The following is a 15,960-nucleotide window of genomic DNA, read 5'->3' as shown; positions in this document are numbered from 1 at the left end:
ATCATCATCAGTGTTACTGATCACATAAGCAATAGTTACAGGTGTTGCAGTTCAAATACAAGACAGCACAAAGCTTTAAGCAAGCAAGCAGGCTGGTCTGCCAACGGGCTGCCCCTGTCAGCTTTCCACCCTCTCCTTTATTCTTTCTCTCCCCCCGCGCATTACATTCTCCAACAGATAAAAAGAATACACTGGCTTTGTTTAACATTCTTATTTACCAATTTCTATCTACCGCATTCCTTGCTCTCGGGCCTTGAGCCCAGTCCTGGGAGGCTTCCCATGGTTCATGTCATCTGGGCAAGATTCCAAGGTTCATGCCCTTGAGAGGAGCTGTGTGTGCACTGTTCCTACACAACACTCCGGGTGTGCCCTGAATGTTGCCAAGTGCATGAACCTTGTATGAATGCTACATACAGGTGTTTATATTTTATTAAAACCCCTCTTTGCATTACAGTTTTAAAAAAGTTAATACATTGACTTTTAATAGCATACTATATTACTATTCATTTTTTTTCATTTTTGACTATACTTTTGTTTCGTTGTATGAAAAAGTTTCAGTGATGTGGCCCTTGGGCCAATGTACTAGTCCTCATGTGGCCCTCGTGGTGATTGGAGTTTGAGATCCCTACTATAGCCCATTAGCCTATAACTGTCATAAAAGGATTCAATAATGCAATATACACCCATGACTTGTATACTCCGTGGAACTAGTGCATACAGTTTGTATCAAGTTAATGGAGAATTTTTCTTTAAGTTTGTTTGGGTCCATCAGTGTTTGAAACCCCATAAACTGTAAGCAAAAGCAAAATGGGATTTAAGCACATGCTGAAGGGCTTTGCTGAATCAGGGTCTGAAAAAAGCTACTAGGGACAACAGTAGCTGGAGTCTTGAATTTGTTCAGTAATCATTCCAAGATTACTTTCTGCTGGAAATGGGATGGTCACAGGATAGTCCCATAATATATTTTACAGTCTGTGTCATCAAACATCCCCTCCAGCAATGATCCACCTTGTTAGGGAATAACAACACTACCGTGTTTGAAACTGCACTTTGTTAATGTACATGAGGGAACTTCTAGTGCACACCAGCAGGGTCTACATGGGTCAGTTTGTGTGCAACACATTGGTGCACTTTAGAAATCACACCCCTCTAGTGTGCATGGCTGCACCATGTGGACAAGCTCTAATAGAAATGACATACTTATAAGATGAGAGATAACTTAGATTGTAAGCTCTTTGGGGCACGGACCCCTTTTTGTTCTGTCTGTACAGTGCCTAGTGCAGTGGGGTACCTGGTCCATGACTAGGGCTCTTAGGCACTATGGAAATACAAATAAATAATAATAAAAGTGTGACAGAGTATACTACAACATTATACAACTATATTTATCCTTACCTAATTGGTTACTAGTTACCACTCTTCATTTGCTGTAGAGGACACAGAATAGCAGTGACCAGTATAATGTGCTGCTTATACAGATAACATGTGAAGATTCATACAGTGCCTTAGTGTCAGGATGGTTTGCCCGTAATGACGGAAGGTTTTTAACCCCCTTTTGTCCTGGGGAAACCATGAAGCAGAAAGTTTAGCACAAAGGAAATTCTGGATGTTTACATTTAGCTCAGTTCAATGAGAGGAAAACGCTGGCCTACAAACAATTGCACATGTGAGTCTACACCTGCTGTGTTCAGTAATCATTCCAAGATTACTTTCTGCTGGAAATGGGATGGTCACAGGATAGTCCCATAATATATTTTACAGTCTGTGTCATCAAACATCCCCTCCAGCAATGATCCACCTTGTTAGGGAATAACAACACTACCGTGTTTGAAACTGCACTTTGTTAATGTACATGAGGGAACTTCTAGTGCACACCAGCAGGGTCTACATGGGTCAGTTTGTGTGCAACACATTGGTGCACTTTAGAAATCACACCCCTCTAGTGTGCATGGCTGCACCATGTGGACAAGCTCTAATAGAAATGACATACTTATAAGATGAGAGATAACTTAGATTGTAAGCTCTTTGGGGCACGGACCCCTTTTTGTTCTGTCTGTACAGTGCCTAGTGCAGTGGGGTACCTGGTCCATGACTAGGGCTCTTAGGCACTATGGAAATACAAATAAATAATAATAAAAGTGTGACAGAGTATACTACAACATTATACAACTATATTTATCCTTACCTAATTGGTTACTAGTTACCACTCTTCATTTGCTGTAGAGGACACAGAATAGCAGTGACCAGTATAATGTGCTGCTTATACAGATAACATGTGAAGATTCATACAGTGCCTTAGTGTCAGGATGGTTTGCCCGTAATGACGGAAGGTTTTTAACCCCCTTTTGTCCTGGGGAAACCATGAAGCAGAAAGTTTAGCACAAAGGAAATTCTGGATGTTTACATTTAGCTCAGTTCAATGAGAGGAAAATGCTGGCCTACAAACAATTGCACATGTGAGTCTACACCTGCTGTGTTCATTCTAATTTCCCAGTGACCCAAACTGAAAACAACAATAGACTCACTGTGCCGGAAGAAAGTAAGTTGTGATAGTATTGGTGATCCCATAAGAAGGGAGCGGGACCTCTTCCATGCTGAAAACACAGGCTGTAACAGCAGTTTAGACACTCTTCACTTCCCCTTTTCATAGAGGGACAGCAGCTGATTACGGCCAGCCACCGAGGGAATTATCTCCAGTTTGCAATAATTGCAGTTTAGCTCCTAATTAATATAGATTAAAATCTGACAAAGGCACCTAAAAATGGCTGATGAAGAGTTTTCATGAAGATCCAGATTCACTTCTCAGCCCGAACAAAGACTATTGAACCTCAACTAAATGATGTAGAAGTCTTTTTTAAAAAGTCAGCCTAGGCAACCACTTCACACAAACAGCACTGTCTATCAAGCCAGTAACTGGGATTGCCAAGTGGCAGCCTACCTTTGGAATGGGTCTGCCAGCTCAGGGAAAGTGGCTTGATACAGGGTCTCCAAGGTTAGAAATGACATTAACCCCCAGATATTTAAAAAATGAGATATAGAGGTACAGACCATTATTTCTTTGATCAAAGTGTACAAGCGTTTTAAAAGACAAACAAACCTAAACCTTTAGAGTGGTGTTCTGAAATAGTGCTTTTTACAGAGAGGAGGAACCTTAGCAAGGCTTGGGTAACACAGTTCTAAGAAAACACGCCCTGTTCACACTGGACAGGCAAACCATGTCAGAGCCCTGCTAGCAACACCCATACTTAAACAAGAGGCTCGTATACCTGCACATCCACCAATGTGATATATGCCATCATGTGCCAGCAATGCCCCTCTGCCATGTACATTGGTCAAACTGGACAGTCTCTACGTAAAAGAATAAATGGACACAAATCAGATGTCAAGAATTATAACATTCATAAACCAGTCGGAGAACACTTCAATCTCTCTGGTCACGCAATCACAGACATGAAGGTCGCTATCTTACAACAAAAAAACTTCAAATCCAGACTCCAGCGAGAAACTGCTGAATTGGAATTCATTTGCAAATTGGATACTATTAATTTAGGCTCAAATAGAGACTGGGAGTGGCTAAGTTATTATGCAAGGTAGCCTATTTCCTCTTGTTTTTTCCTACCCCCCCCCCCCCAGATGTTCTGGTTTAACTTGGATTTAAACTTGGAGAGTGGTCAGTTTGGAAGAGCTATTACCAGCAGGAGAGTGAGTTTGTGTGTGTATGGGGGTGGGGGGGATGTGAGAAAACCTGGATTTGTGCTGGAAATGGCCCACCTTAATTATGCACATTGTAGGGAGAATGGTCACTTTGGATGAGCTATTACCAGCAGGATAGTGAGTTTGTGTGTGTGGTTTTTGGGAGGGGGGTGAGAGAACCTGGATTTGTGCAGGAAATGGCCCAACTTTATTATCATGCACATTGTGTAAAGAGTTGTCACTTTGGATGGGCTATCACCAGCAGGAGAGTGAATTTGTGGGAGGGGTGGGGTGGAGGGTGAGAAAACCTGGATTTGTGCTGGAAATGGCCCACCTGATGATCACTTTAGATAAGCTATTACCAGCTGGACAATGGGGTGGGAGGAGGTATTTTTTCATATTCTCTGTGTATATATAAAGTCTGCTGCAGTTTCCACAGTATGCATCCGATGAAGTGAGCTGTAGCTCACGAAAGCTCATGCTCAAATAAATTGGTTAGTCTCTAAGGTGCCACAAGTACTCCTTTTCTTTTTGCGAATACAGACTAACACGGCTGTTACTCTGAAACCAGCACTCTACTTTGACTCCCCCCATCAGGACGGAGGAGCCAGGGGTCCCTACTTGAGTGGACAGTGGGGTGGCCACCATGGGGCCCCCTACAGTAGCGGCTCAGCGACAGCCTCAAGCCCCCCTACAAGCGCGGGGAGCTGCAGGGCGCGCAGTCCAGGGGAGCCGACCCGGGGGCGGGGGGGGTTGCTGAGCGTTAACCAGTGTAGAGCGGGACCGGTGTGAGCGCCACGTAAAACATCCCGGGGGACGCCCCCAGCCTTCGGCGGCCATTCAACTAAACTAGGTTGAACTAAACTCGGTTTCAAAATGAAGTTAAACCGGCGCAACCCCGCGTGTAGACAAGCCCCCTCAGGCTCGGGGCGTGGCAGCCGCGAGAGTGGAGTCGAGCATAGGAATGTGGGCGGGGCGGTTACACGCTATAGCGTCACCGCGGCGGTTACTGATTTGCGGAGACGTGCCACGCTGCACGGGCCTGGCTCCCAGGAGCGAATGTGACACAGCGCCCTGCTCCCGACGGTAATGACGTCACATAGGGAGGGGGCGGGGGCTGCACTTAGAGACACGCCCCTTCCCTCAGCATCACTGGGCCCAAGCACGAGCCTGGCCTCCTCTCACCCTCCATGAGAGGCGCATGCGCCCCGCCCCGCCCCTCACCTCACCTCACCTCAGACTCGGAGTTCGACCAGAAGCGAAGGCGACGGGACTACGTTACCCGGGAAGCTAAGAGGCATGACGTCACCGCGCGGCGCCCGTGCCTTGCCCCGGAAGGGTTTAGCGCCGCCATGACCCCCCCCTACCGTCCTTCCCCCTTCCTTTCTGGAGTAGGCAGCGGAGGAGGTAGGAGCAAGGTGACGCTACAGGAGCCGGGTCCATCCGCCCCCAGCGGGGGCGACCCAGCCCCGGCCGCCCCGAGCCTTCCCTCGGCTCTTCCCTGCGCCCTTGGCGGGAGGGGTTTGAACGGGTCGCGAGGTTTCGGGGCGGGACCGGGCAGGGGCCCGAGGTCCGAATCGCAGCCGGCTCTTGGGGCCTCCTCGCCTCGCGCCCGGTTGTCGGCCCGGCCTCCCAGGGCGGGAAGGGCCAGCGCGGCGCTGCGGGGGGCGGCGGCGGCGGTTGGGTTCGGGGGCGCGGCGCGCGCAGAGTCAGCGGTTTGTCGCGAGCCGGGTCCGTTCTCCCCGCAGAGCGCCATGGGCCGCGTGATCAGGGGCCAGCGGAAGGGCGCCGGGTCTGTGTTCCGAGCCCACGTGAAGCACCGGAAGGGCCCCGCTAAGCTGAGGGCGATCGACTTCGCCGAGAGGCACGGCTACATCAAGGGCATCGTAAAGGTGGGTCGGGGGCTAGGGGCCCCGCCGGGGGGCGTCGGGCTCAGGCCGCGGGTGGGAGCCGGCGCGGGGGTAGCACGTGTCATCCCCCCGGCCATGGCGGGACCGGACTCGGAGAAAGGGCAGTGAATTGCTCGAGGCAGGGGTGGATCGATTTAAACTCTGTTTTAATCGCGATTCAGGTCAGCCAGCTGCAACCTATTGCAATTACTTCAATCATGTTTTGTATTCTCATGGGTTGATATACCCGTTAAAACATGATTTGCAACTACAGGTAACCTTTACCTTAAATATGATTTCCATGGCAGTTAAGGCCAAACCTTCCTAGGAGCTCTTGTCCTATCATTAGCTAGGTAGCTGCTTTTTCCCTGGCTCTGAAAATCTAGCTTCATAAATTTTTAAGAACACAATTGTTTCATTCACTCTTGTTTTTTGATAAATTAGAGGCGGGAAATAAAGCTTTCATCCTGTCTCAATTTCCAGTCTGAACTTTGAAATAGTGGAAAATGGAAAAAAATATTCTCCATCTGCTAACTGAACAAACCAAAAGCAATTAAGGGAGAAACTTTAATGCACGACAAAGTACTTGCAGGTGGATGTATGTAAATACCAGAATTCCCTCCATTGTAAGGAATGAAAATATAGATATTTAATGTGGTACCTCATGTTGACCTACTTATAAAACCTAAGTTGATATCAAAGTTAAAGATTAATTTCCCCTGATTCTGTATAATTAAAGCAGTGCTCTTTAATTGCAAAATTTGAGGGTTCATCAATACAACATATACGCATTTTTAAAATCTACACTGGCCCTGTGTCTCCCAGGAGGATAGTGCCAGAGCTGGAAGTAGAACCCACATCTGACTCCCAGATAGCTAAGGGAATGTCTACAGTTACTCTTCTGTAGTGGCACAGGTATAGTGCTTCATCATAGACACTACAATGATGGAAGGATTCAAGGGGACAGGTAGCTGGATGAAAGAATACTTCCATTGACCTAGTGCAGCCTATACAAGGAGTTAGGTTGGTTTAATGACATTGCTCCTGGGGTATGGATTTTTTCACACCCCTGAGTGATGTAGCTGAGTCAATCTAATCTAGTGTAGACTAGCACTAGACCAAACATTAGCTGGGTTTTTTTAACACAATAAATTCCTCTAAGCTTCTTAGAAAAAATACTACTCTTAGCTTGACACTTCAGATGGTTGTCAGGCCAGAAGGGAGTTAGTCTGAAATCAATTTGAAAGTCTTTTAGAGGAATAGAACTTGTTAAGTGACCCAGATTGTTTGATGTTCAGACAGATCCTCTGAGCAGCAATCTAATTGCAACAAATCAGTGTGATCCTATTGGAGGAAAGAAGGGGCAGTCTAACAATACCAAACACACACCTACAAAAGCTAAATGAATTTGGCAGTTCCAAATCAATTAAGACCTTTACATAAATATATTGGCAGTTCTGAAACTCTGACAGATGTGGATTGGGAGGAGTTACTTGGAGAGCAGTTGAAAAAGTTCCTCTCTTTTTAAATGGTTCTCAAAATAGCTTTTTGGTAGGTCTCAATTAAAATATGCATAAACATCTTATTAAATTGATGTTAGTGAAAGCCAAATGCCTAATTTTGGAAGGTCTGCAGGGATTAAAAAAGGGCAGTAAGTGTGATTAGCATGAAGTAATATATTTAGCTGAGAACTGTTACAGCTAGGTTTTTGATCTGGCCATCTTGCAGAAGTGAACTTGATCTGAACTTAGAGTGAGGGTTGAGTAAAAGACTGGGAGTGTGTTTAAGTAAAGATTAGTACCAGATTCTAACTTTCTGGAGGAGTTAGAATAATGTTTAAACTACTTGTCTTAAGAGCCTGTTAGGTTTAAGTATTTGCTACAAGCTTATGTATTTGTCACTAATCTGAATAAATGACATAGCTGTTTCTAAATATGCTTTTTATCACATCAGGATATCATTCATGATCCTGGCCGAGGTGCTCCCCTTGCCAAGGTTGCATTTCGTGATCCATACAGGTTTAAGAAAAGAACAGAGTTGTTCATTGCAGCTGAGGGTATTCATACTGGCCAATTTGTTTACTGCGGCAAGAAAGGTGAGTTAGGACTGCAGCTAGTCATGTTTAAATGGCCTCCAGAAGCTGGTAGTTTAGACCAGTGGTTCTCAACCAGGGGTACATGTAGCCCAGGGGGTATGCAGAGGTCGTCCAAGGGGTACATTGATACTCATTTAGATATTTGCCTATTTTACAACAGACTACGTAAAAAGCATTAGTGAAGTCAGTACAGACTAAAATTTCATATAGACAATGATTTTTTTATACTGCTCTATATGCTATACACTGAAATATAAGTACAAAATTTATATTCCAATTGGTGTTTCATAATATGGTAAAAATGAGAAAGTAAGCAATTTTTCAGTAAGTGTGCTGTGATACTTCTATTTTTATGCCTGATTGTGTTAAGTGAGTAGTTTAAGTGAGGTGTAACTTGCGGGTACACAAGACAAATCAGACTCCTGAATAGCGTACAGTCATCTGGAAAGGTTTAGAACCACTGGCTTAGACTCATATGATGGAATCTGACCTGCATGTTTGTCTTCCTGAGAACTTTACGGCATGACCTTGTGAGCCCTAAGATTTCTAAAAGTAATGTTTAATGCACTGGCCTTCACTAGCTGTTTGCAAAGTACTATGTTTTTATATGGAGCTGGAAACATTTCACCATCCAACAAATTCTGCAACTAATTACAACATTTATAATCTAACAAGGTGCATTTTTTTTGTCCAGGCCTCTGACAAACTATTCCTTAGAATCCCTTACATTTGACTGACTGATTACCCTAAAGTCACTGTTATTGAAGGAAGGGGGGAGGGAAAGTGTACCCAGATAGCATCATGTTGGTAACCCTATAAATACATCTAGTGATACGTAATAGTTTAATACCTTATTTCTGGTTTGAGTCTGTATATTGTACCTGAAGATATCTATACATATTTCTGGATTTTTCAAGATTACAGTTAAGCTTCAAAAAGTCCCTCTGAGGAACCTGGCATTGGCCACTGTCAAAAGACCAGATACTGGGCTTGATGGACCTTTGGTTTGACCCAGTATGGCCGCTCTTATGATGTGCATCTACAGATAACTAAATGGGTCTATTTTTTCAGCTCAGCTTAACATCGGAAATGTCCTACCTGTTGGCACTATGCCAGAAGGCACCATTGTCTGTTGCCTTGAAGAAAAGCCTGGTGACCGTGGTAAATTGGCCCGTGCTTCTGGAAACTATGCCACAGTTATCTCCCACAATCCTGAAACTAAGAAAACCCGAGTGAAGCTGCCTTCTGGTTCCAAGAAGGTGATCTCTTCTGCAAACAGAGCTGTTGTTGGTAAGTCACAAGTGACAGTGGTCAATTTATGTATTGTATCTTAATGGTGTCCAAACTATAGTGAAAGGGGTGGTAGTAAATAGGCTCACTGCTTAATACCTCAAACACAGGTGATCTAGGTTGGGGTGTGTGTTGCGTCTTTGAAAGCTAACTATACACACGTGGACCCAAAATAGCCTACATGTTATATAGGTGTACATGTGAATAAATAGTTTGTACATGGGAGTTTAATGTACTGCTTTAATGTGGGTCTTACTGCACAAGTTGTGTTATCATAAAGCCTAGAATCTTTACTATGCTAGGCATTATACAAAGAACAGAAGACATTCTCAGCCCCCAAATAACTTAACACATTAGCCTATATACTTTATCATTAAGAGTTATTAGGAAGTTATTGTGTTGGATTTAAGAAGTTCTAATGGTGTGTAGGCTTGGAAATAGAGTTCAAAAGTAGACTGTGATAAACTCCAGTTCCAGAGAGGTATCATAATACACATGTGCAGAGAGCTGATCAGTTTATGAAAGCATGCAATTCTGCTACCCTTGCTTGGAAGACTTGCAAGGAAAACCTTCAGTTCTGTAGGAAACAGTATTGGTGTTCCAAGAGGTGGCAGGCTTCCTTTCGAGTGAGTCTAAGGCTAAAGCCAAAGCCCCATCAGGCTGTTGCAGGTGCTCTGTATTAGATGAGACATACAGCAGATCCTGACTATCTGATCACTAAATCCTGTGGTACTACTTGCAGAAGTTGGGATGGCTGCTTAACTGTCCAGTCTAAAAGCTGAGTTACACTGTTTCTCAACCTGGGGGTCATGGGATGGGTTCAGTGGTGGCAAGCAGGACAATTGCCTGGGGCCCAGCAAAGCTAAGTTCCATGCTTTAGCCCTGGGTGGCAGAGCTCAGGCTTCAGCTTAGTGAAGTCCAAAGGCAGTTACCAGTACAAGAAAGTTGAGAAACAGAGTACTACCTGCTTTTTTGAAATTGCATGAGGACACAGTATTACTTATCCTAAACTATTATAGCAGGTGCTATGTGAAGCTAGCAGGAAATTGTTTTAAAAACTGGACATCTTTCATTGTAAACAATCCATTTTACCAGTAGCTAGTTTTTGGACTTCAGTAGCAAACTCATTACTTCCCTGTACATTTCTTCTCTGCCACAGCTGGGTAGGGTTGCTAATTTTCTTTGGACATAGTCCTGGAGGCTTCGTGAGATAACAATCTCTAATTTCTAGAGACTCCAGGAGAATCCTGGAATGTTAGTAACCCTACATCTAGGGGCACAGGGAGGCTTGACAACTTTTGCATTTAACACACATACTGATGGAACAGAATAAGGGCAGGGGAAGCAATATAAAAAGACTGAATATGCAAATTACACAGGCTACAGTAATTTTCATAGTTAATTCATTACATATCTTAAGCTGTTATTAGCAGTGTGCCAAGTCAGTTATGACCAGTGTGTTGAAGGTAAAACCCAGTAGGCGTTAACTGTTTCTCCTGATCTTTCAGTGATGATTTGTTCTAACTGAAAGGTTGTCACATCTCATTACTCCAGGCAGCTGTGTTGGCGTTGTACAAGCAATTCTGGGAAGTATGACCAATGATCTAGTATTCAGGACCATCTTTTGTGATCTAGTCTTACTATTAAAAGGAGAAAAGTTACTTAAATAGAGATTAAAATTAAGAACTCTTCCTTTGCAGCCCACCTTCAATGCATAGAGATACTAGAACACCTGTTTGCAAGAATGTAGTTTCACAGTATCTAACCTTCATGAAGCAATTCATACTCTTGTCCTGGGTGTGAAATGTTTGTGTGGACAGTTGCACATTTGTGACTCACTTTCACAGATTAGCTAGCTAGACAAGATTTCTAAAACAGTTTTAAAATCGCAAAATTGCAGTCCATTTTTTCCTTAGTGTGAATGGGTACTTCCCCTTAAATATCCCATCACTAACAAAGCCATTTGCTAATCATTTTAGCCAGACTTCACTGCATGAGCTAAAGCTTTCAAAATATAAAGTGATGACCATAACATCTTAACTCGCAACTAATTAATTTGTATTTTTAAAATTAATTTCAGGCATTGTTGCTGGTGGAGGTCGTATTGACAAGCCTATCCTAAAGGCAGGTCGTGCCTATCACAAATACAAGGCAAAGCGAAACTGCTGGCCACGTGTCCGTGGTGTGGCTATGAATGTAAGTGTCTCAGCTTTCAAATGTCTGTCCTTCTATAGTTCACGTAAGGGCTTAACAATTGTCATTCAAGATTCAGTGGTGCTTTTGGCAAGAGCTATTGAGTGTAGGCGATATAAACTGTCTAGAAAGTGCATATAGTATTGCTCTACAGTTGCAAACATCTGCTGTAGAGCATGCATGGTAGGTAAAATTATTCCTTGATATAAAGTAAGGAGATAAAAGGTATAAAATAAGTTCTAGAGCACACTTACCTTGGTTTGAGTGTTAAGTTTAATTTATTTAACTGAAACATCCCTTTGTCTACATTTTTGACCTTGTTGACTTTCTTTATAGCCTGTAGAACATCCCTTTGGTGGTGGTAACCATCAACATATTGGTAAGCCTTCAACCATCAGGAGAGATGCTCCCGCTGGTCGCAAGGTCGGTCTCATTGCTGCCCGTCGTACTGGTAGACTGCGTGGAACCAAGACTGTGCAGGAGAAGGAGAACTAATGTCTTTCAATACAGTTTACACAATAAAAGGCTTTAAAAACCCCCATATCTGTCTTGTGTAAACCTTATGAAGGAATGATATCAGCTTCTCGGGACTCTTCTATTAGTGAGGAGACTTTTGTAGGGTGAGGGTGGATTGTGGAACTCTTGCTTTCACTGAAGGGATAAATGGGACTTTAGTCGCAATCAAATAGCCTGGTACTAGGAATAGGTTTTAGAAACAGTTCAGATCAGATTCGCTATGGGATGAGGATAAGATTGAAGCTATCACCTAGTGTTAAGGGGGGGGGGTAAGAACTTGGTCACCCACCTCTCCTCTTCCCTGGAAAGGAATGGGTGGCCTCTACCCATGCCTTCCTCTAAAGTGTGGATTAATAGGTGACGGTTCTCTTTCACATATGCACTCAGTTTTCTGTGGAGGAGAATCTCCTTCAGGCACTAACTGAGAAGTGTATTCAAGTAGTTCAAGGATGGCTTATGCACTAGACCATTTGAAATAAACTTTGTGGAAGGGGAAGGTCAGGAAAGTCTATTTTGAAATATTACCACTGGCTTATAAAAACATCTGCCCTGTCTAGCCTTAACAAAACTGAATGTTATGGCTGCTGTTCTATTTGGTGCTAGTACAGAGTGAGCAAGCTGCAATAATAAAGCCTTGTGGTGGGGAAAGCTTAGTGACCAGCAAGTACTACCCCATGATTGTCTGTTAGTATGCTAACTCCACACAAGGGAGTACCTGCTCGTCAAGCTACACCAGAACCTCCCTTATACCATCAGCATTATGCATTAACATTACAATTTTTTGGAAAGGCAGCCACAATGCTGTTCTGCCTGAGAATACCTCACACTTCCCTCATGCCTCCCTGTAAAGAAAAAGGCAGATCTTTGGGTGGGTAGGACAAAGGCAAGAAGATGATTGCTCTCAGTGAACATATAAGCTGTTGCATGAATCATGCACATACTGTTGTGCTGGAAAAAAATTTCAGCTTCTTGTGAACAAGTCCTGTTTGGAAATCACCTATACCTTCTCACATTAGCCAAGGGGCTGCTGAAAGTAGTATCCTCCATAAAGGACCTTTGCTAGGCACTACATGAATCCACATCTCTTCCATCAAGCAAGTGTGGGGGGTGAAGAACTGAAGGAGTGCTCCATGTCAACTTAGGGTATGTGTCCACTACGAAATTAGTCAAATTTATAGAAGTCGGTTTTTTAGAAATTGGTTTTATATATTTGAGTGTATGTGTCCCTACAGAAAATGCTCTTAAGTGCATTAACTCAGTGGAGTGCTTGCACAGTACCAAGGCTAGTCGACTTCTGGAGTGTTGCACTGTGGGTAGCTATCCCACAGTCTCTGCTGCCCATTGGAATTCTGGGTTGAGGTCCCAATGCCTGATGGGGCTAAAACATTGTCACAGGTGGTTCTGGGTACATATCCGTCAGGCCCCCATTCCCTCCCTCCATGAAAGCAAGGGCAGATAATCATTTTGTGCCTTTTTTCCTGAGTTACCTGTGCAGACGCCATACCACGGCAACCGTCACCGTATGTCTTCTGGGCGCTGGCAGATGCGGTATGGCATTGCTACACAGTAGCAGCAACCCATTGCCGACTGGTAGCCGTCCTTGTCGTGTCTGAGGTGCTCCTGGCCACATCAGCTGGGAGCGCCTGGGCAGACATGGGCGCAGGGACTAAATTTGAAGTGACTTGACCAGGTCATTCTCTTTAGTCCTGCAGTCAGTCCTATTGAACCATCTTATGGTGAGCAGGCAGGTGATAAGGATTGCTAGCAGTCCTGCTGTACCATCTTCTGCCAGGCAGGCAAGAGATGAGGATGGCTAGCAGTCGTACTGTACCATCTTCTGCCGAGCAGCCATGAGATGTGGATGGCTTGCAGTCCTTCTGCACCGTCTGCTGTCAGCCAAAGATGTAAAAGATAGATGGAGTGGATCAAAACAAGAAATAAACCAGATTTGTTTTGTACTCATTTGCTTTCCCCCCTCCCCCATCTAGGGGACTCATTTCTCTAGGTCACACTGCAGTCACTCACAGAGAAGGTGCAGCAAAGTAAATCTAGCCATGTATCAATCAGAGGCCAGACTAACCTCCTTGTTCCAATAAGAACAATAACGTAGGTGCACCATGTCTTATTGGAACCCTCTGTGAAGTCCTGCCTGAAATACTCATTGATGTAAAGCCACCCCCTTTGTTGATTTTAATTCCCTGTAAACCAACCCTGTAAGCCACGTCGTCAGTCACCCCTCCCTCAGTCAGAGCAATGGCAGACAATCATTCCGCGCCTTTTTTCTGTGCAGATGCCATACCAAGGCAAGCATGGAGGCTGCTCAGCTCACTTTGGCAATTAGGAGCACATTAAACACCACACGCATTATCCAGCAGTATAGGCAGCACCAGAACCTGGCAGAGCAATAGCAGGCGAGGAAGCAACATCAGCACAGTCACTTGAGTGATCAGGACATGGACACAGATATCTCTGAAAGCATGGGCCCTGCCAATGCATGCATTGTGGTGGTAATGGGGCAGGTTCATGCTGTGGAACGCTGATTCTGGGCTCGGGAAACAAGCACAGACTGGTGGGACCGCATAGTGTTGCAGGTCTGGGATGATTCCCAGTGGCTGCAAAACTTTCGCATGCGTACGGGCACTTTCATGGAACTTTGAGACTTGCTTTCCCCTGTCCTGAAGTGCACGAATACCAAGATGAGAGCAGCCCTCAGTTGAGAAGCGAGTGGCGATAGCCCTGTGGAAGCTTGCAACGCCAGACAGCTACCGGTCAGTTGGGAATCAATTTGGAGTGGGCAAATCTACTGTGGGGGCTGCTGTGATGCAAGTAGCCCACGCAATCAAAGATCTGCTGATATCAAGGGTAGTGACCCTGGGAAATGTGCAGGTCATAGTGGATGGCTTTGCTGCAATGGGATTCCCTAACTGTGGTGGGGCCATAGACGGAACCCATATCCCTGACTTGGCACCGGAGCACCAAGCCGGCGAGTACATAAACCGCAAGGGGTACTTTTCAATAGTGCTGCAAGCTCTGGTGGATCACAAGGGATGCTTCACCAACATCAAAGTGAGATGGCTGAGAAAGGTACATGACGCTCGCATCTTCAGGAACTCTGGTCTGTTTCAAAAGCTGCAGGAAGGGACTTTATTCCCAGACCAGAAAATAACTGTTGGGGATGTTGAAATGCCTATATGTATCCTTGGGGACCCAGCCTACCCCTTAATGCCATGGCTCATGAAGCCGTACACAGGCAGCCTGGACAGTAGTCAGGAGCTGTTCAACTACAGGCTGAGCAAGTGCAGAATGGTGGAAGAATGTGCATTTGGACTTTTACAGGCGCGCTGGCGCAGTTTACTGACTCGCTTAGACCTCAGCGAAACCAATATTCCCACTGTTATTACTGCTTGCTGTGTGCTCCACAATATCTGGGAGAGTAAGGGGGAGACATTTATGGTGGGGTGGGAGATTGAGGCAAATTGCCTGGCTGCTGGTTATGCACAGCCAGACACCAGGGCGGTTAGAAGAGCACAGGAGGGCGCGGTGCGCATCAGAGAAGCTTTGAAAACCAGTTTCATGACTGGCCAGGCTACGGTGTGAAAGTTCTGTTTGTTTCTCCTTGATGAAACCCCCCGCCCCTTCTTGGTTCACTCTACTTTCCTGTAAGCTAACCCCCCTCCCCTCCTCCCTTTGATCACTGCTTGCAGAGGCCGTAAAGTCATTGGTGCTTCATATTCATGCATTCCTTATTCATTCATCACACAAATAGGGGGATGACTACCAAGGTAGCCCAGGAGGGGTGGTGGAGGAGGGAAGGAAAATGCCACACAACACTTTAAAAGTTTACAACTTTAAAATTTATTGAATGCCAGCCTTCTGTTTTTTGGGCAATCCTCTGTGGTGGAGTGGCTGGTTGGCCGGAGACCCCCCCACCGCGTTCTTGGGCGTCTGGGTGTGGAGGCTATGGAACTTGGGGAGGAGGGCGGTTGGTTATACAGGGGCTGTAGTGGCAGTCTATGCTCCAGCTGCCTTTGCTGCAGCTCAACCATCCACTGGAGCATACAGGTTTGATCCTCCAGCAGCCTCAGCATTGAATCCTGCCTCCTCTCATCACGCTGCCGCCACATTTGAGCTTCAGCCCTGTCTTCAGCCCGCCACTTACTCTCTTCAGCCCGCCACCTCTCCTCCCGGTCATTTTGTGCTTTCCTGCACTCTGACATTATTTGCCTCCACGCATTCGTCTGTGCTCTGTCAGTGTGGGAGGACAGCATGAGCTCAGAGAACATT

At 45.2% G+C, this 15,960-nt stretch overlaps 1 protein-coding gene across 1 annotated transcript; it reads left to right on the top strand.

Annotated features, from left to right (window-relative positions):
* Positions 1-5,441: 5,441 nt before the first annotated feature.
* Positions 5,442-11,701, top strand: RPL8 (ribosomal protein L8). Its single transcript, XM_073358644.1, has 5 exons — positions 5,442-5,585; positions 7,536-7,677; positions 8,749-8,967; positions 11,048-11,163; positions 11,497-11,701. The coding sequence occupies exons 1-5, from the start codon at positions 5,448-5,450 to the stop codon at positions 11,653-11,655; spliced, it is 774 nt and encodes a 257-aa protein (XP_073214745.1). The 5' UTR covers positions 5,442-5,447; the 3' UTR covers positions 11,656-11,701.
* Positions 11,702-15,960: the final 4,259 nt, after the last annotated feature.

Source organism: Lepidochelys kempii, chromosome 1 (genome assembly GCF_965140265.1).
Source record: "Lepidochelys kempii isolate rLepKem1 chromosome 1, rLepKem1.hap2, whole genome shotgun sequence".
NCBI classification, from domain to species: domain Eukaryota; kingdom Metazoa; phylum Chordata; order Testudines; family Cheloniidae; genus Lepidochelys; species Lepidochelys kempii.
The sequence above is the reverse complement of the archived record's forward strand: the minus strand, read 5'-3'. Positions and strand labels throughout refer to the sequence as shown.

Excerpts from the sequence above, each read along its gene's own strand:
- RPL8 (XM_073358644.1), top strand. The coding sequence starts at position 5,448 with ATGGGCCGCGTGATCAGGGGCCAGCGGAAGGGCGCCGGGTCTGTGTTC. Across the intron at positions 5,586-7,535 it reads ACATCAAGGGCATCGTAAAG|GATATCATTCATGATCCTGG; the intron begins GTGGGTCGGGGG and ends TTATCACATCAG. Across the intron at positions 11,164-11,496 it reads TCCGTGGTGTGGCTATGAAT|CCTGTAGAACATCCCTTTGG; the intron begins GTAAGTGTCTCA and ends CTTTCTTTATAG.